This window comes from Zootoca vivipara, chromosome 4 (assembly GCF_963506605.1).
Source record: "Zootoca vivipara chromosome 4, rZooViv1.1, whole genome shotgun sequence".
Lineage (NCBI taxonomy): Eukaryota > Metazoa > Chordata > Lepidosauria > Squamata > Lacertidae > Zootoca > Zootoca vivipara.
The window spans coordinates 39,667,074-39,683,806 of NC_083279.1; the positions used below are offsets into that span (position 1 = coordinate 39,667,074).

At 44.1% G+C, this 16,733-nt stretch overlaps 1 protein-coding gene across 4 annotated transcripts in view; it reads left to right on the forward strand.

Annotated features, from left to right (window-relative positions):
- Positions 1-226: 226 nt before the first annotated feature.
- PHEX (phosphate regulating endopeptidase X-linked) overlaps positions 227-16,733 on the forward strand; it is a 97,185-nt gene continuing 80,678 nt past the window's right edge. Inside the window, exons 1-4 of one of the 4 annotated variants that reach the window (XM_035116147.2) lie at positions 227-3,613; positions 8,448-8,564; positions 9,075-9,143; positions 11,942-12,103. In XM_035116147.2, the coding sequence (XP_034972038.1) occupies positions 3,490-3,613; positions 8,448-8,564; positions 9,075-9,143; positions 11,942-12,103 (472 nt within the window). In that variant the 5' untranslated portion in view covers positions 227-3,489. Of the gene's footprint in view, positions 3,614-8,097; positions 8,565-9,074; positions 9,144-11,941; positions 12,104-16,733 lie in introns of all 4 variants that reach the window. The other 3 variants (XM_035116148.2, XM_035116150.2, XM_035116149.2) reach the window with 3 other exon arrangements.

The following is a 16,733-nucleotide window of genomic DNA, read 5'->3' on the forward strand; positions in this document are numbered from 1 at the left end:
GATCTGGACACTATACTTCTGTAGATGCAGCCTAGAATAGCATTAGCTTTCTTCTTCTGTTGCACCATACTGTTGACTCAGTTAAGCTTGTGGTCTACTAAGTCCCCTAGATCAGGCATGTCAAACCTGCGGCCCTCCAGATGTTTTGGCCTACAACTCCCATGATCCCTAGCTAGCAGGACCAGTGGTTGGGGAAGATGGGAATTGTAGTCCAAAACATCTGGAGGGCCGCAGGTTTGACATGCCTGCCCTAGATTATAGAATCATAGATTCTTTTCACTTTTCATGTGATCCTTTTCACATGTACTACTAGCAATCCAGGTGTCCCTCATCCTATATCTGTGCAGCTGGTTCTTCCTGCCCAAGAGTAGAATGTGACATTTGTCCCTATTGCAATTCATTTTGTTAGTTTGGGCCCAGTTCTCCAATCTGTTAGTCATCTTGAATCCTGAGTCTGACTTCTGTGGCGCTACCCACCCCTCCCAATTTGGTTTCATTTCATGAGCAGCCCTCAATTCCTTCGTCCAAGTTGTTAATAAAGACATTGAACAACAACAGGCCCTAACCCCACTTGTCCCTTCCTTTCAGGATGATGAGTAACCATTAGTGAGCACTCTGAGTTTGGTCAGTCAAGCAGTTACAAATTCACCTAACCATAACCTCGTCCAGCCTGCATTTTACGAGCTTCTCTGCAGGAATATAATGAGGGACTTTGTCAAAAGCCTTACGGAAATCAAGATACACTACATCCACAGCATTCCTGAGCCATCAAGCTTGAATCTCCATAAAAAAAGACAGAAATGAGGTTCATCTGGCATGACTTGCTTTTGAGAAACCCATGCTTGGTTTTAGTAATCACAGCATCTGATTCTAGGTGCCTGCAGCCCAGCTGATTAACACCTGTTCTAGAACCCTTCCTGGTATCAATGTCAAGCTGACCAGTCAGTAGTTTGGGGGATCTTTTCTCCACTTTTTGAAGATGGGGACAGCATTTGATCACCTCTCGGCTGCAGGACCTCTCCTGTTCTCCCAATAATTCTCAAAAGATTATAAGAGGCTCTGAGAGGACAGGACCTCTGCAAGCTACTTCAGTAGCCTTGGATGCAGCTCATCAGATCCTGGAGATTTGAATTCATTTAAAGTAGCTAGGTGTTTCCTTAACACATCTTTTCATATCTTGGGCTGCAACTTCCTCCTTGCATCATTAATTCTGTTATCACCAAATTGGACACTGCTTTCCTTTTGCTGAAGACAGATGCAAAGTAGGTGCTGAGCAGTTCTGCCTTCTGTCACCCAATAGCCTATTTCCATCTTCTCCACGCAGAGAACCTACAATTTGTTCTTCCTCTTGCTTCAAACATAGCTGAGGAAACCTTTTATTATGTGCCTTCAATATTTCTCCTTTAAGAAACTCCCATCTATCTTTGACTCCCTTCTCTTCGAGTATTTAGCCTGAGCAAACTCAGGCAACATTTAGCCTTTCTGAAACGAGGGTAGAGGTGGTTTGAATTAATACTATGTGTGACAGCTAATTGTGGCAAGTAATGGTGTCCACAGAAGCACGTGCATTCAGATGGACAACTGCCTAATGCAGCCAGCACTGATACAATGTATCTGTTGTAATGAAGTTTGAGTATTCAAACATGAATTATATGATGCTATGTGATGACACGGAAACACCTTTCCCAGTATAACCCAATTTAGCAGCAGACAAGTATGCACATTGCCCTGTGACATTATGCTTAAATTTCCCCCCCAGTTTTTCAACCCAATAGTGTTTTTCTGGATAGTGTGAAAGCAAAGCAGTTTCATTGGAATTATGTACAAAAAGGAAAAAAGGAATGGAAAAATGTTGAAATTTGTGCACCTAAGGGCAGGTAGGTTTACAATGACAAATACTGTACAGAAAGGAACAGAGCAGAAAGATGTAACTAGCTATTGCAATAGGATTAAAGGTGGTGTGAAAACAGAGGTCAGCTACTGCCTATAAGAACTTCAGCCAATTAAACATGGCGCAATGTCCTGACTGAAGTCATTCTGTGTTTTTAACTATCCTTTTCAGGAAAAGGCTCAGGGAGAGGACGATGGCAGATCTTGGCAGGAGCAGACTTACAATTTGGAGCCAAAGTTGAGTTTCACAATCTGCTGTCAGTTCCAGGACTCAGTCCTGGAAGCTATATATAAGATGGGAAACACTGTAGTGTAGAAAACACTTTTGAGCATATGCAAATGTGCAATTTTCTCACTGGTGAAGAACAGTAGTTCTCTCTTTGTAAATATGGGGTTAAGGACATAATAGATCAGGAGATAAACCAATATCAGAGGTGTATCTTCTAGCAAATTTAGACTGCAACCATAAAAAACCACACTGAACTCATTGGACCTTACTTCAGACTAAGTATTTCTGAAGGCAGTAAAATTTAACCATGGAAATTTTAAACACGCTCCATTACAAAGGAGCCAATTCCAGATTTCACTCTTTAAATTGTGAAATCTATATATTTGGATTCCAAACACATGGATTTCACATTTTAAAAGGTTCAATCTGATTAAAACTGATTCTAGAAGACCAGATCCACTCCAGAGTTAGAGCATATATACACAATGCCTTCCTCATGGACCAAACCCAGTTATTTAATGTTTCTCACCCTCGCAGTCTGCCTGCCTGCATACTGCTCATCTCAGCTTTCCTCCTCAAAACGAAGGACTATGTTTGGATAGAGCTTACAAAAGCACCACAGTCCCTGAAATATAACTTTCCCATGTCTTTAAAACCCTTCTGTAGGCTGTTTTAATAACTGCTTTGCCTTCACTTAAGCATGACTCTGATGCTTGGCACTTGGTGTCGTACACAAACATCCCAAAATAAAAATGCTACAAGATATCCCAGGAACTCCTCGGGAGCTTTAAAAAGAGATTTGCGCTTGGGGACCAGATGTCTTTTCTTCAATGAAGACAAGTGGTGTGACTAGGCTAAAAAGGAGCCACCATCAGCACATAATGAGATTTCTTAAATAGGTGCAAGGAAACATTCCTGTCAACGTAGTGTCTGCAAAACTTTGTCAGATGTCCAGTTCCTGATTGGAAGATTTTTTTTAAAAAATGTTTTAATTGCTGGAAGTTGGAATAGTTTAACCATCTGTTTGGGCAACGTTGTGAAATGTTTATGTCCTGAACTGCTGATAAAAGTGGTCTGCTTGCAAACAGCGAGTGCAATAAATTAATTTGTCCTTGCCTGTCTTTCCAAGTCTTGGTCAGAGAAGAAACTCAAGGCTGCATTTTATGTGGTTCTCCTCCTTACCCCCACCCCATTTTGGGAAGAGTGAGAGACTTGGAAATGTGTCCTGACAGTAACATTACTTATACGAAATAAGAGCGATTGGGGAAAGGGCACCCATGGATGGGACTTCTCTGTGAATGAACAGGAACAAGCCGCAGTAGAAAGAAAAAAGCAGACCTTCTTTCAGAGAGCTTTGCAGGTCCAACGTGATGGAAGGCGAGGCAGCAGGGGGGTCGATGCCAGCCGGCAAGAAAGCAGCCAGCAAACCGATGCGGATAGCCCTTGGCGTGTTCGTGACCAGCACGGTCGCACTTGGCACTGCGCTTTTCCTGGGTAAGTGTCAAAAAAATTGTGGCAGCATAAAATGAAACTTTTGCAAGGCTCTTCAAAAAAAGCCCTGGCTACAACAGCATTGCCACTTGTATTTGGTTTGCTTAACTACCGTATGCTAGTCACATTTTAATGTTCCTTCACCCGCACTGCTATTCAGTTGAAAGGGTGAATGAGCTTTTTGTTGGTGGAGGGTCTTGGCTCTATGTGAAGGACTACCTAAGAGGATTCAAAGGTCCTGAAGTTATTATCCTGCTATTCTAGGATTCTGCAGAAGTTGCAAATTACGTTAACGCTTTCATAATTTTTAGTATTTGGAGATTCACTAGAAGCAAATTTCATGCATCCCCCCCCCCCACCGAACTCACCAGCTGACTGGGAAATATCAAAGGTGGTTGTGAAAACATGTTAAAAAGCAATGTAAATTCAGAAACCTGCAAATTAAACACACACACACACACACACACACACACACACACACACACACGATAAATTCTAAGTCGGTATCAACAACTGGCTGGATCCAAAAGACAGCCAGTAAGTCATGATATCTCTCAAGTTGTGATGATTAACATACGGCTTCTGAATAAATACTGCTAATAGCTTATGTGTTTGAATTTCATGCACGTACGTTTTGTGGGGCCCCTTTTAGGGAGTCCTTCCATTTGATTTTCAATGCAACGATGGCTAAGTCTGCTGTCCTACACCCACTTTCCTAGAAGTAAGCCTCATTGGATTCAGTGAACCTTCCAAGTAAAGATTGCATAGTAAACATTCTACTGAGGTTTTGGACAGTCCACAAAGATACCATTAAAAGATTAATAGATGAATTGTGGAGTCTTTAAAGAGGTGAGGAAATAATCTCTTATCAGATGCTTTAACTAAATCTGAAAGAGCTGAAAGACAAATATTTCCTACCCAATATCTTGTTGCTGTGGTGAACAACTTGTACTGAATTACTGCATGATAGTCATTGCCAATATCCATTTACTGAATGATTTATTCAAAACATTGTGGTCAAAGGGGTTGCAAAGACTAAGGTAATGCAGTGGCTATGTCTACATATTCAAAATAAATCTCTATAGGAATTTTTGGAACTGTAAGACTATGAGGGGAGGAGGGGAAGATATATAACAGAGAATTTGAAGTACCTTTATTATGATTTCAATGGTCACGACAGTTAAACTAGCACAGGACCTGATAAAAGGGTTGTAGCATAGATGTACCATCTATGCCTTAGGAAAAGATATTGTTCTTTGTATCTATTGTATAATCCCAGTGGATTGAAAAAGACCACAGCGCCCATCTAGGCATCTCCTCAGTAGTAAGTCCTGCTGAATTCAATGGGGGCTTACTCTCAGGTGAGTGTGGACAGAATTGCAAGCCACTGAACAGAAAAGGATTTTCCTTACTGAGCGCCTTTAACAGAATATTCCAGATTATTGTCAGGGTATATATATTCTACACACAGGAGATCAAAATAAAAACTTAATTTTGTGAAGGAATTATGCATTCTTTTTTAAAGCTTTGCATGCTTTAATCTGTTTTCCAAAAACACTTATATGTTTTTTCCCCCAAATCTGATGGAGAGGACAAAAAAAAAACACACACAAAGCGAAGTCCTATGGTTTAGAGTCAGCCTCTAGCGTCATAGAAACAGGAGACAGGCAGCTAGCTACATGTAGTAATCCCCCCCCCCTACGAGAACACACTATGCAGAGCCATTTTCCCTTATGACTTTTTTCAGTCACACTGCAAGGTTTCTCCAGAACATTCTTTAGACAACATTACTATGCAAAATCTCAGATTGACTCTTGGATGCACTCGGTACACACAGCCCCCAACTTCTGTACAACTTTCAGAGCCCAGTACTGCAAATATATACAAACAAGCACATGCCACGGCAATTTACTTGAAGGCATTTTTCCCCCATGCATGCATTTTTTAAATAATTGTTTATAGGGCTCATGGATAACACAAGCTGTAACAACAGCTAAAGAGCAAAGTAATGGGATGGAATGATTATGGGGCAAACACTATATTGTATGCATATTGTAATAACAAACGTTTTTTGAAAAATGGAAATTTGTTTCAGGAGGCTGAGTGACAAAGAAAGGGAAGCTTAATAGGACTGTGCTTGTCCTGATACAATTTGGGACCCGATTCTGCACTTTAGAGCAGCCCTGATCCAACCTGGGATGATCTAAGCCTGACGCAACACAGATCCAGAGAATTGTGGGCCTCACAATGTTTAATCAGGGTTTAAAACCTTAAGGGTGGGGTGCAATGCCACACTATGGTGAATGTCTGTTCAATGAAAACACTGCAGCTGGAACTATCCCACCTTCCCTTCCCTTCTGCACTGTTATCGGTTATTCCCAGACAGCCCACCAGCTGCCAATTATGGGGGGGGGGCACAAGGGGAGGAGAGGGGAGAAAGCCCCATTGTGCAAGCAGTTGTTCTTGGACAGGGGTTCCACTGAGGGGGCTTGTGTTAGGTCAGGCACATAGCTGCCAAGTTATCCCTTTTTTTTAAGGGAAATTCCCTTATGCTGAATAGGCTTACTCGTGAGAAAAGGGAAAACTTGGCAGCTATGGTCAGGCATGGCTAAATTTGGCCCTCCAGCTGTTTTGGGACTACAACTCCCATCATCCCTAGCTAACAGGACCAGTAGTCAGGAATGATGGGAATTGTAGTCCCAAAACAGCTGGAGGGCCAAGTTTGGCCATGCCTGTGTTAGGCGAATCCCACCCTAATTAAGCATGTGGGGAGGAGCGCAGGGGAGGAGGAGATGCACCCCTTTTCTCCTCTCCTTGCTGTCCAACCATCCTCCCTTTTGGCAGTGCCAGATCACTCCAGGTGGACCCAATCTGACCTGAGCCTGCTCAAACCCACCCTGACTGAATCACGGTCCAGCCCAAATTGACTTGGTTTGGTTTGGGCTCAAGGATTCAGTCACACTGGTTGCACATCCCTAATGCTTCACCCTTTCACCACCAGATGTTTTCCCACCCCAAATCACTCTGTTCAAACTGCTTTTTTCTCTGCAGAATTCCAACAATCTTCTGGAATTACCTAACCACCACCTTTGTCCTTTCTTCTTCTTAAAATCGTAGCACCGTAAGGCCGCTTTCCATTAAAAAAAAACTGTTGTGCTTTGTTATCATTGATATTATGTTTTTAATTCACTGCATCCCTGCAGAGAGCTTCTCTTTGAGGAGCAAACTTTGTCAGTAATAAAACATTTGAATATATGCAATTTTTAAATAGCCATAAAAATCAAGTCCTGTTCATCCTTGGCAGCTACATACAGTGGTACCTTGGTTTACGAACTTAATCTGTTCCAGAAGTCCGTTCTTAAACCAAAGTCGTTCTTAAACCGAGGCACACTTTCCCCAATGAGGCCTCCCGCCGCTGGTGCCTTTCCACTGTTTGGCTTCTGTTCTTAGACCAAGGTAAAGTTCACAAACCGCGACGCTACTTCCGGTTTTGCGGAGTTTGTAAACCGACTAGTTTGTAAACAGGGCTATTCTTAAACCGAGGTATCACTGTAGTTGGTAAAGCAGAAGGATCTTTCAGAACTTGGAGAAGTCAGAAAGTATATTCTCAGGAACCATTCTCATGGCTGTGATAGTGTTCCATCATTTGTATACAAATAGCTATGTGCAGCCCATAAAGTGTTGGGGCAATAAAACAGATTGTGTGCAGTCCATTAAGTGGATAAAGGACTAATCTCTGTGTTGGATCCAGATTAGTCACACTTAGCGGAGTCTCATGGGAATGAATGGTTCTCACGTTATTCATAGTGAACTTGTCTCACTTCTTTCAGCAAGTCCAATCTAAGGGGACTGTAGTTTGTTAAGGGTGCTGAAAGTTGTTAGGAGGCTCCTCTTCCCCTCCCAGAGTTCCTTGGGAAGAGGAATTGATTGTTAAGCCAACTGTCAGAACCCTCAACAAACTACAGTTCCTAGAATTATTTGAGGGAAGCCATCATGTTTAAAGTGGTATGATACTACTTTAATTGTATAGTGCAGCTGGGGCTTAAGTCTGGGGCCAACACATAATGTTTACATAGTAAAGGAATGAATACATTTTAGTTCTCTCACTCATTCTGGAGTGAACCAGAAGTATTATTCTTCATAATTTATGAACCATACCTAATAGTGAAAGAATTAGCACATTTGAATCAAAATCTTCCCAAGCATACTAATTATTTTTCTCAAACTAACATTGCTTCAGATCTCAAACAGCTTGATTTAGAGTAACCTTCTTGAGATCATTTCTGCTCTTCCTGTTAGCAACTGGGGGCCAGATTCATCATTGTGGAGCTATATTGTTTCATCTACCAGTGTGGTGAGACGCACAGGAGACAACTCCGTCTTTCTCTATTTCCTTCCCCTTTTGCTAGACTGACCTTAGAGAGTCCTCAGGAAGGCTGTCTGTGAATGGCTTTAGCTGTTACACTACTGCTCCCTTTTCTTCCTAGTTCTTCAATCATTCTGCTCTCTTTGTATCAGCCTTTGGAGAAAAAATAGAGAATGGCAGGTAAAACATAAGCATCTGTCTCTTCGGCATGCTGGCTAGCAATCTGATTCAGGACTGATTCCTATACAGTATTATGTTGGTGGTGTGGTGTTGTGGCTGAAAAGATAAACAGTGTGGGTGTTGCTCACTGCACTGTTTGACAAATGGCACCCGTTTGTTTTCTTTATGGCAACCATTGATGCTGCCAGTGTAACCTGAGCATTGTCTAATACTTTTTGACTTGCTATTGCATGTGTTGACCAAGGATGCTGGAATTTTTCTTATGCACTAGCATGGTTTCCTTTGCATTAGTGTTTGTTCCTTTGGATCCCAGCCGCTTCCTGCATGCTTCCTCCTTTGGCCTTTCCAGCACCAGAGCTCCAATGTCGGTTGGGTCAGAGCTTCAGAGGAACCCGGGGCTTTGGAGAGGTAGGCTATGACACTGGAGTTCTCTCTCTGGCACTGAAGCTTTATTTCAAGCTTTGGAGAGGATGATATAATTCAGGGGTTAGTAACCTTTTTCAGCCATGGGTTGTTTTCACCGTCCCTCAGACCATGTGGTGGGCCAGACTATATTTTGAAGGGGGGGAAATGAACGAATTCCTATGCCCCACAAATAACCCAGAGATGCATTTTAAACAAAAGTACACATTCTACTCATTTGAAAACACCAGACAGGCCCCACAAATAACCCAGAGGTGCATTTTAAATAAAAGGACACATTCTACTCATGTAAAAACACGCTGATTCCCGGACCATTTGTGGATTCAGAAGGCGGGCTGCATCCGGCCCACGGGTCTGAGGTTGCCTGCCCCTGATCTAATTGATCCTCGGGTCCCTAGGACACCCTCCTAGGGGCCATCGGATTGGGATTGAACCCTGAGTCAATATATTTGCCCAACAACAATTGTTAATCCATGTAATATTTTCCTTTTGCAGTTAGCCAAGATCTTATAAAATTTCATCCTAAGCAACAATACTGCTTGACTTCCGAATGCATCGAAGCTGGTAAGTGGCGTATGTTCTTTTTTTCAAATCTTCCATTCTTGGGCAAGGTGATTGAGCGAGTGGTTGCTGAACAACTCCAGGCATGCCTGGAAGAAGCGGACCATTTGGATCCCTTCCAGTCGGGATTCAGGCCTCATCATGGGACTGAAACTGCCTTGGTCGCACTGGTCGGTTATTATCGGCAGGCTAGGGACAAAGGTGACAGCTGTTTCCTAGTTCTGCTGGATCTCTCAGTGGCTTTTGACACCATCGACCATAACATCCTTCTGGACCGTCTAGAGGGGTTGGGAGCTGGGGGCACTGTTATACAGTGGTTCCGCTCCTTCCTCCTGGGCCGTGTTCAGAAAGTGGTGGTGGGGGGGATGAGTGTTCAGACCCCTGGGCTCTCACTTGTGGGATGCCTCAGGGTTCTGTCCTCTCCCCCATGCTTTTTAACATCTACATGCAGCCGCTGGGAGAGATCATCAGGGGGTTTGGGCTGGGTGTTCATCAGTATGCGGATGACACCCAGCTCTACCATTCTTTTAAATCAGAACCAGTGAAGGCGGTGAAGGTCCTGTGTGAGTGTCTGGAGGTGGTTGGAGGATGGATGGCGGCTAACAGATTGAGGTTGAATCCTGACAAGACAGAAGTACTGTTTATGGGGGACAGGAGGCGGGCAGGTGTGGAGGACTCCCTGGTCCTGAATGGGGTCACTGTGCCCCTGAAGGACCAGGTGCGCAGCCTGGGAGTCATTTTGGACTCACAGCTGTCCATGGAGGTGCAGGTCTCTCGCTTGGACTACTGCAATGCGCTCTATGTGGGGCTACCTTTGAAGGTGACCCGGAAACTACAATTAATCCAGAATGCGGCAGCTAGACTGGTGACTGGGAGCGGCCTCCGAGACCACATAACACCGGTCCTGAAAGACCTACATTGGCTCCCAGTACGTTTCCGAGCACAATTCAAAGTGTTGGTGCTGACCTTTAAATCCCTAAATGGCCTCGGTCCAGTATACCTGAAGGAGCGTCTCCACCCCCATTGTTATACCCGGACACTGAGGTCCAGTGCCGAGCCTTCTGGCGGTTCCCTCGCTACGAGACGAGAAGCCAAGTTACAGGGAACCAGGCAGAGGGCCTTCTCGGTAGTGGCACCCACCCTGAGGAACGCCCTCCCACTAGAGGTCAAAGAGAACAACAATTACCAGACCTTTAGAAGGCATCTTAAGGCAGCCCTGTTTAGGGAAGCTTTTAATGTTTGATGGATTTCTGTATTTTAATGTTTTGTTGGAAGCCGCCCAGAGTGGCTGGGGGAACCCAGCCAGATGGACGGGGTATAAATAATAAATTATTATTATCATAATTCTTATTATTATTGTATTACAGTTAAAACACATTGGTATGGAGAAACGTTGAATGCTTATGTGCTCCAGTAGCTTTAATAAACTGTCTTGTGCTTTGGAATCAACATCTAAGTAAGCCATTTATGTTAAATCAGCAAAGCAGTTGCCTCCCAGAGACCATTAGCCAAGTTCTGATGGATCAGACCAAAGGTTTCTCTAATTCAGAATTATGTTTCCCACAGGGATTCCAAGCCAGATTGTTTTGGGAAGACCACAAGGCTGTAGCCCTAGCTATGGAGTTAGAGATATTGCCTGGTGGGCAAAGGCCTAATGAAGATGCTCTAATGAAGTGCTTCAGGCCTAACTAGATGAAATCTATGATAAGATCTTCTGGAGTCTTATTTCTTTGGTTAAAAGTGGCCAAGGGGCCCCAGTTTGGATTGGGGCATAACTCTGGGAGAGAGTAGGGTTTAATGAACCTAGGAAGCTGCACTAAGTCAGACCACTGGCCCATCTAACTCAGTATTGCCAGAGTTGCAGTAGTTCTCCAGGACTTCAGACAGGGGTCTCTCCCAGCTATACCTGGAGATGCCTGGGGCTGAACCCGGGGCAATTCTGCATGCAAACCAGATGCTGACCCACTGAGCTGTGACCCTTCCCCTCCGGCTATTTACCATACTTAAATCTTCCACTGAAGCTGGTGGAAGAGAGAAGCAACATGGAGGAGGCAAAAGACAGATACAAAATGAGTATATGCCTTCTGCTCCCCAAGGCTTACAAGAGCTTCAGAAAGTGGGGATGATTTCCATTGTGGAAATAGCACAGGAATAATAGATTAATGCTGGAGCCCTGATCAAAAATAGTAGGCACTTGGGCTGCTTTTTAATTAAAGAAAAAAGGCTAAGGTCACAGCCACACTTTTAAAGCACTCTTATGTAAATAACAGTCATGGGTTTCCCCAAAGAATCCTGGCAACTGAAGTTTTTTTAATGGAGATGTCTTCTAATGACTGTCAGTACCCTTAATAAACTCTAGTTCCCACCCAGGATACTTTGGGGTGGTCATGGCTGTTAAAGTGGTAAAAGAGAGCTTTAAATCTACGATGTGGAGATTACCAGATCTCCCCCAACTCTAATACAGCTTTCAGAATTTCTGCCTCAGATTGCCTACTTGAGAGAAAATCAACAGCACGTTCATGGAGTCTGGAGGCAATGGGAATTAATGAGACTGGTTGGGATTCAGGTGGTGGTGGTGGCCAAGGGAAGGCTTTTTTCGGAACGGGGGAGAAGTGGTGTGTTTGAACACAGCAGGCAAGGAGCCAGAGGAACCAGGGAGGTAGAAGGACAAGGAGAAATCAAACCGGGGAGGTGGTAACTAGGAGGGAAACCACAGGGTTTTCCCCTCTCTTTAGTACAGTAATGTGTAACACCTTTGTAACACTGAAGGCTTCTTTGTTAAATTATGTGACTCTTTTCAGCTGCTGCAATCAGAAGCAAATTAAATACATCTGTGGATCCCTGTGATGATTTCTTTCGGTTTGCCTGTGAAGGGTGGATACAGAATAACCCAATTCCTGAAGATTCATCAAATTATGGAATCTATCCATGGCTGAGGCACAATGTGGACCTCAAGTTGAAAGGTAGGTGACTCCTTTCTTGAAATCTCCCTGCACTTCCTCATCCTTGTTGTTGTTGTTGCTTACCTTCAGTGTGTATAGTGTGTTCCTTGATAAAAATGAACTTGGGTGAAAATAAGAGGATATCATAGTTGGTCATTGTATAAAATAGAAAAAAACACACAAATAAGACTAGGCATGGCCAATAATCTTCCTGAACACTCAAATGCTATTTCCAGGCATGGGGAATGGAGTTATGTAGTGCTTTTCTCTTTTAAAAAAATGTTTAGGGGTACTCTCATTTTGACTCAAGAAAACCACCATTTTATGTTCAAATCAGGAAAAATAAATACAGTAAATGGACAAAAGTAAAAAGATCCACAACATTTTTAGGGGTATGCGTACCCCCAGAAAAAATAATCACTGGAGTTATGCATGCAAGCTCCACTCCCAATGTCCCCATAGGTATTGCCTTACATGCTGAGTACATGTTGAGCTGGGATGGTCTTTAGGAGACTTTTACTTGCATTCACTTGAATGAAAGTTTGAATACTCTGAATGATCCAAGAGCATTCTTTATCAGGGTTTCCGATTGTGTGGAAGTGTCTTGTCATGTTCTATCAAATACAAGAATCAGCCCGCTGCAGGCCCAGCTAGCACGACAAGGAGAAGTTCAAGGACTGCAATGTGTATGATGCTCCTGAGTTACCCACACTTTGAGCATTCACACACCTACTTCATCCTCTTCTCTGTATGGCAAAAAATGGCAAAATGAATGGCTATGGTCCATCAGTCTATGTGCCACATTCAACCACTATACCATTCTGGCTTTCTAATAGGTGAATGGTTATCTTGTGGGAGCAGGGCAAGTGCCCCTACCCTGACTTTTGGAGAGAAACAATATTTATTTAATTTGTTTATGAAAGCCACTTGTATGCCATCTTTCGCTTCACGAAACACCAAGGCGGTTTGCAGAACAATAAAAGCAAGCAGCGTATAACGAAGTATAAGAATTTCCTAAGTAGGCAGCAACAAAACATCAGCTAGAGCAGCTAGAAATCCCAGGAATTAGTATTAACAGAGAAAGGGGGGGGGGTAAAGAGACATGTTTGTAATTGTAATGGGAAACACCCAACAATCAGTGCCCACCGGATCTCTACAGGAAAACCTTTCCACATGGTAGCCCTTCCCCATGCCATTGTACAGTATAAAATATACATCTGAAGAAAATACAACAGGCATAGGCAAACTTGGCCCTCCAGATGTTTTGGGACTACAATTCCCATCATCCCTAGCTAACAGGACCAGTGGTCAGGGATGATGGGAATTGTAGTCTCAAAACATCTGGAGGGCCGAGTTTGCCTGTGCCTGAAATACAACCATTTTTCAGGGAACAGCTTCATGTAGTGATTTTCAGAATCACCACCAGCTACACTTGTTATTACTAGCAGTTCTATACATATATGGACAATTTGTACACCGTGTAACACGTTCACAACCTTTTTTTTTTTTAGGTCTGTCATGGTACAGTTTGCACGCTTTCCTCTACTGTTGGTAGTGACCATTCTGGTCTATAAGTTGTAAAAAATAATAATTGTGCAACTACAAACTTGTAATTTATGCAGTTCGTACAAGTGGGGGAATCCAGCTCTTCTGGGTGCATAGCATGCTCACAATCCACATCCCTGCAGTGGCGTAGCTAGCCGCTCAGGTGCCCAGGGTGGCGCATGCGTCCTGCAGCCGGGGGCAGAGCGAGCCGCCTATGGGGGTGGGACAAACCAAGGCAGGGTGCACTGCGTGGAGCCTCTCCGCAGCCTCCCCCTCAGCTGTAGGGTGGCTGAGGTGGTGGGCAGACGCAAGCCCCACACTGCTCAAAAAAGTAGCATGGAGCTTGCAGGCAGTCCACCCACCGCCGCCTCCTCAGGAGAGATGCGTCTCTCAGGCATGCTGCAGGCCCCGCAGTGCCTCTGGATTAGGCAGATTCATGGAGGAGGGGGCTGTCAAAGGCTACTAGCCATAAAAGCTGTGCTCTGCCTACAAAGTTGGAGGCAGCAATGTTTCTGGTTTCTGGAAATCACTTGAGGGGAGAGTCCTCCTGCAGTGTTGTGGGAAGGGGCGTGTGGTGGGTGTGGGAGTTATTTCCCCCCCAAACTCATAACTTTTGCCATTTTGTCACCCCCCCTCAGTGATGATACCCGGGGCAGCCCACACCCACCGCACCCCCTTCCTACGCCACTGCATCCCTGGTCTCAGGTATTGTGAAAGAATCACAACATTTAACTGAGAGAGTGGTGCAATTTTCGAGAACTGTGTAGTGTCTATCCTTTCATAATTTTTCTTCAGCTTGTTTATTTGAAATGTGAGTATTTTAGCAGACAGGTCAAATCTAGGTTCTTAGGTGCTCAATTTTCTGTCACCAAGAGAACTGTTTTGAGGCATGTCTGCATGTTTGGAGGAAAAAATAGCCCGGGGTGGAAGTGTGTAGGAAGCAAGATATTTTCATTTGAATGTTCTTTTCTTTATGTTGGATTTTACTGCAAAACCATCTCAGTGGGCAGTCACACAGAACCGCAGAGGAAAGGGGGAAAAAACACCATTACTGTACTCTTATTTTTAAGCAGCAATGTCAGGCTTCTATTATGAGAATGACATTTAACAACAGAACAGAAAAAGATGAGCAATTATTAATGACAATATAATAGATGGCATTTACCATAGGGCATTGCCTATGCAGAGCCATTTCCACTCTGAGGAGATATCATATCGATATACATTGTAAATGAGGGCCAAACTAGACCAGGCTGGCACCAGGGGCTAGAATCATTGGGCTCAGCAGGGCCCCACATCCAGATGCTGAAGTGCTTGGGCCCTACTCCTGGCTGCCACTGCCTGTTCCCTCTCTATGCAAGTGAGCAGTGAGAGGAGAACAAACAAGGAGAAGGACTCTGCTTACTTTGTTGTCTCTGTCTGGGTGCCTTTGTGGAATGGGCCCACACAGAAAACACAAACAAATGGGTAGCATGAAGAAGGTGGGCCTGCGCTAGGAAGGAGCATCTTACAGAAGGACTTCCTAGAATTCTGGAGCTGGTACTAACGTGAGACCTAATGGGGCAGATTGCTGCTCAATGCTTTGCATACCAAAGGTCCCAGGGCAGTTTCAGCCTATGTGAACAAGTCATTTGACCCGGCGCAAGGCCACACCCTGTATTCCCATGAAAAGCAGCGGCAAGGGTTGCACTGGAGAGGGAAGTGAAACGCTTTCCTGCTTTAAGTTACCTCCCAACCTTGTACTGAGGCTGGATCTGAGCTGGGCTGGGAGAAATTTGCATAAAGTAATGGGTCACAGCAAGACAAGGCAGTGACTCATCATGAACACTCCCCTTTTTCTCTTATAATGGCAATGACACCCACCTGAGAGGTGTTGGAATGGAGTTCCAGCTTGAAAAAAACAAACCCTGGAACACACTTGGTTCCTGTACCCTGATTTCTAGCTTGGCCCTGTGGTGTGGGTCTGTAATGATTCTAGTAGTTGCACAGTGCCCCACTTCAATTCTCTTGTGCGGTTGGGGTCAGCTTCAGAGGTTCACTGTGTATCCACCTGTGAGAGTCATTAGGCTGGTGGGCATGTGAGATGGACAGACAACCGGTTTGCCTGCACTGGGTGCCGAGCCGAGAGGGTGCTTCAGAGGATGTTGCAACAATGACAAACAACAGAAGACAAGAGGCAGTGGGGGTGCGGGGTGGGACATGCTTTAATTTTAGCATTGCACAGGATGTCACTGAAATTTTAAATCCTGAACTCCACCACTGGGATAGGGCCTCCTTAGCAGGTGCCTTCCCACATGCAGAACTCTCTTCCAGTTGAGATAAGTAGGCCCCCTCTGGATTTCTTGATACTGTCTTACCAAAAACCCAAAACCACAACCCAAGCACACCTTCAAGCATGCATATGAGCTTGGAGAATTGGAGATATGTGGAAGAAGTTTCTATTTTAGCTTTAGTCTCCAGATCAGTTCATGTATTGCCAAGAAGGTGAGGGAAGGGAAAAGACACATGTAGCTCCCTTTCCCCATGACTCCCAGTCCAGGAGCTCAAGTCTCACTTCACAGATTACAGTGGAAGGGGAGGAATAAAAAGTTCAAGGATTGTGCCCCCTTGCTTCTTGGTAACTTATGAACCTGCCACTGTAGGAATGCAGTAACAGGAGCATTCGAATAGCAAAAATAATTGGGATGCTTCTGCCCTCTTGGAACCCTGTATATCGCAGTCCTGCAAATGGTTCAGCTGCTGGCCTGCATTTTCATTAGGTACGGTAGTTGCTTTATTGTGAAATCTTTCTCGCATGAAAGAAAACCACCCATCTTTTAAACAGTGACACTGTTTGGCATTAAAAGTCATTTTAAAAGTTGTTTATAATTCTTTAGAAGCACAGCCATAAAAAAGTTGAGTGTAGCAATACGAGAAACAAGGACTGCCACGGTTTTTCCACATATAATTGTTCTGCAGCTGCAGTCAGATGTTTATGAAACTTTTTACCCAGCCTAACCCTATTTTTTCATGAGGCTCCAATCGTATGCATATTTACTTTGTAAGCCCAACTGAATGCAATGAAATTGTTGATATTTGTTATGCGCTGGATGAAGGATAAGAAACT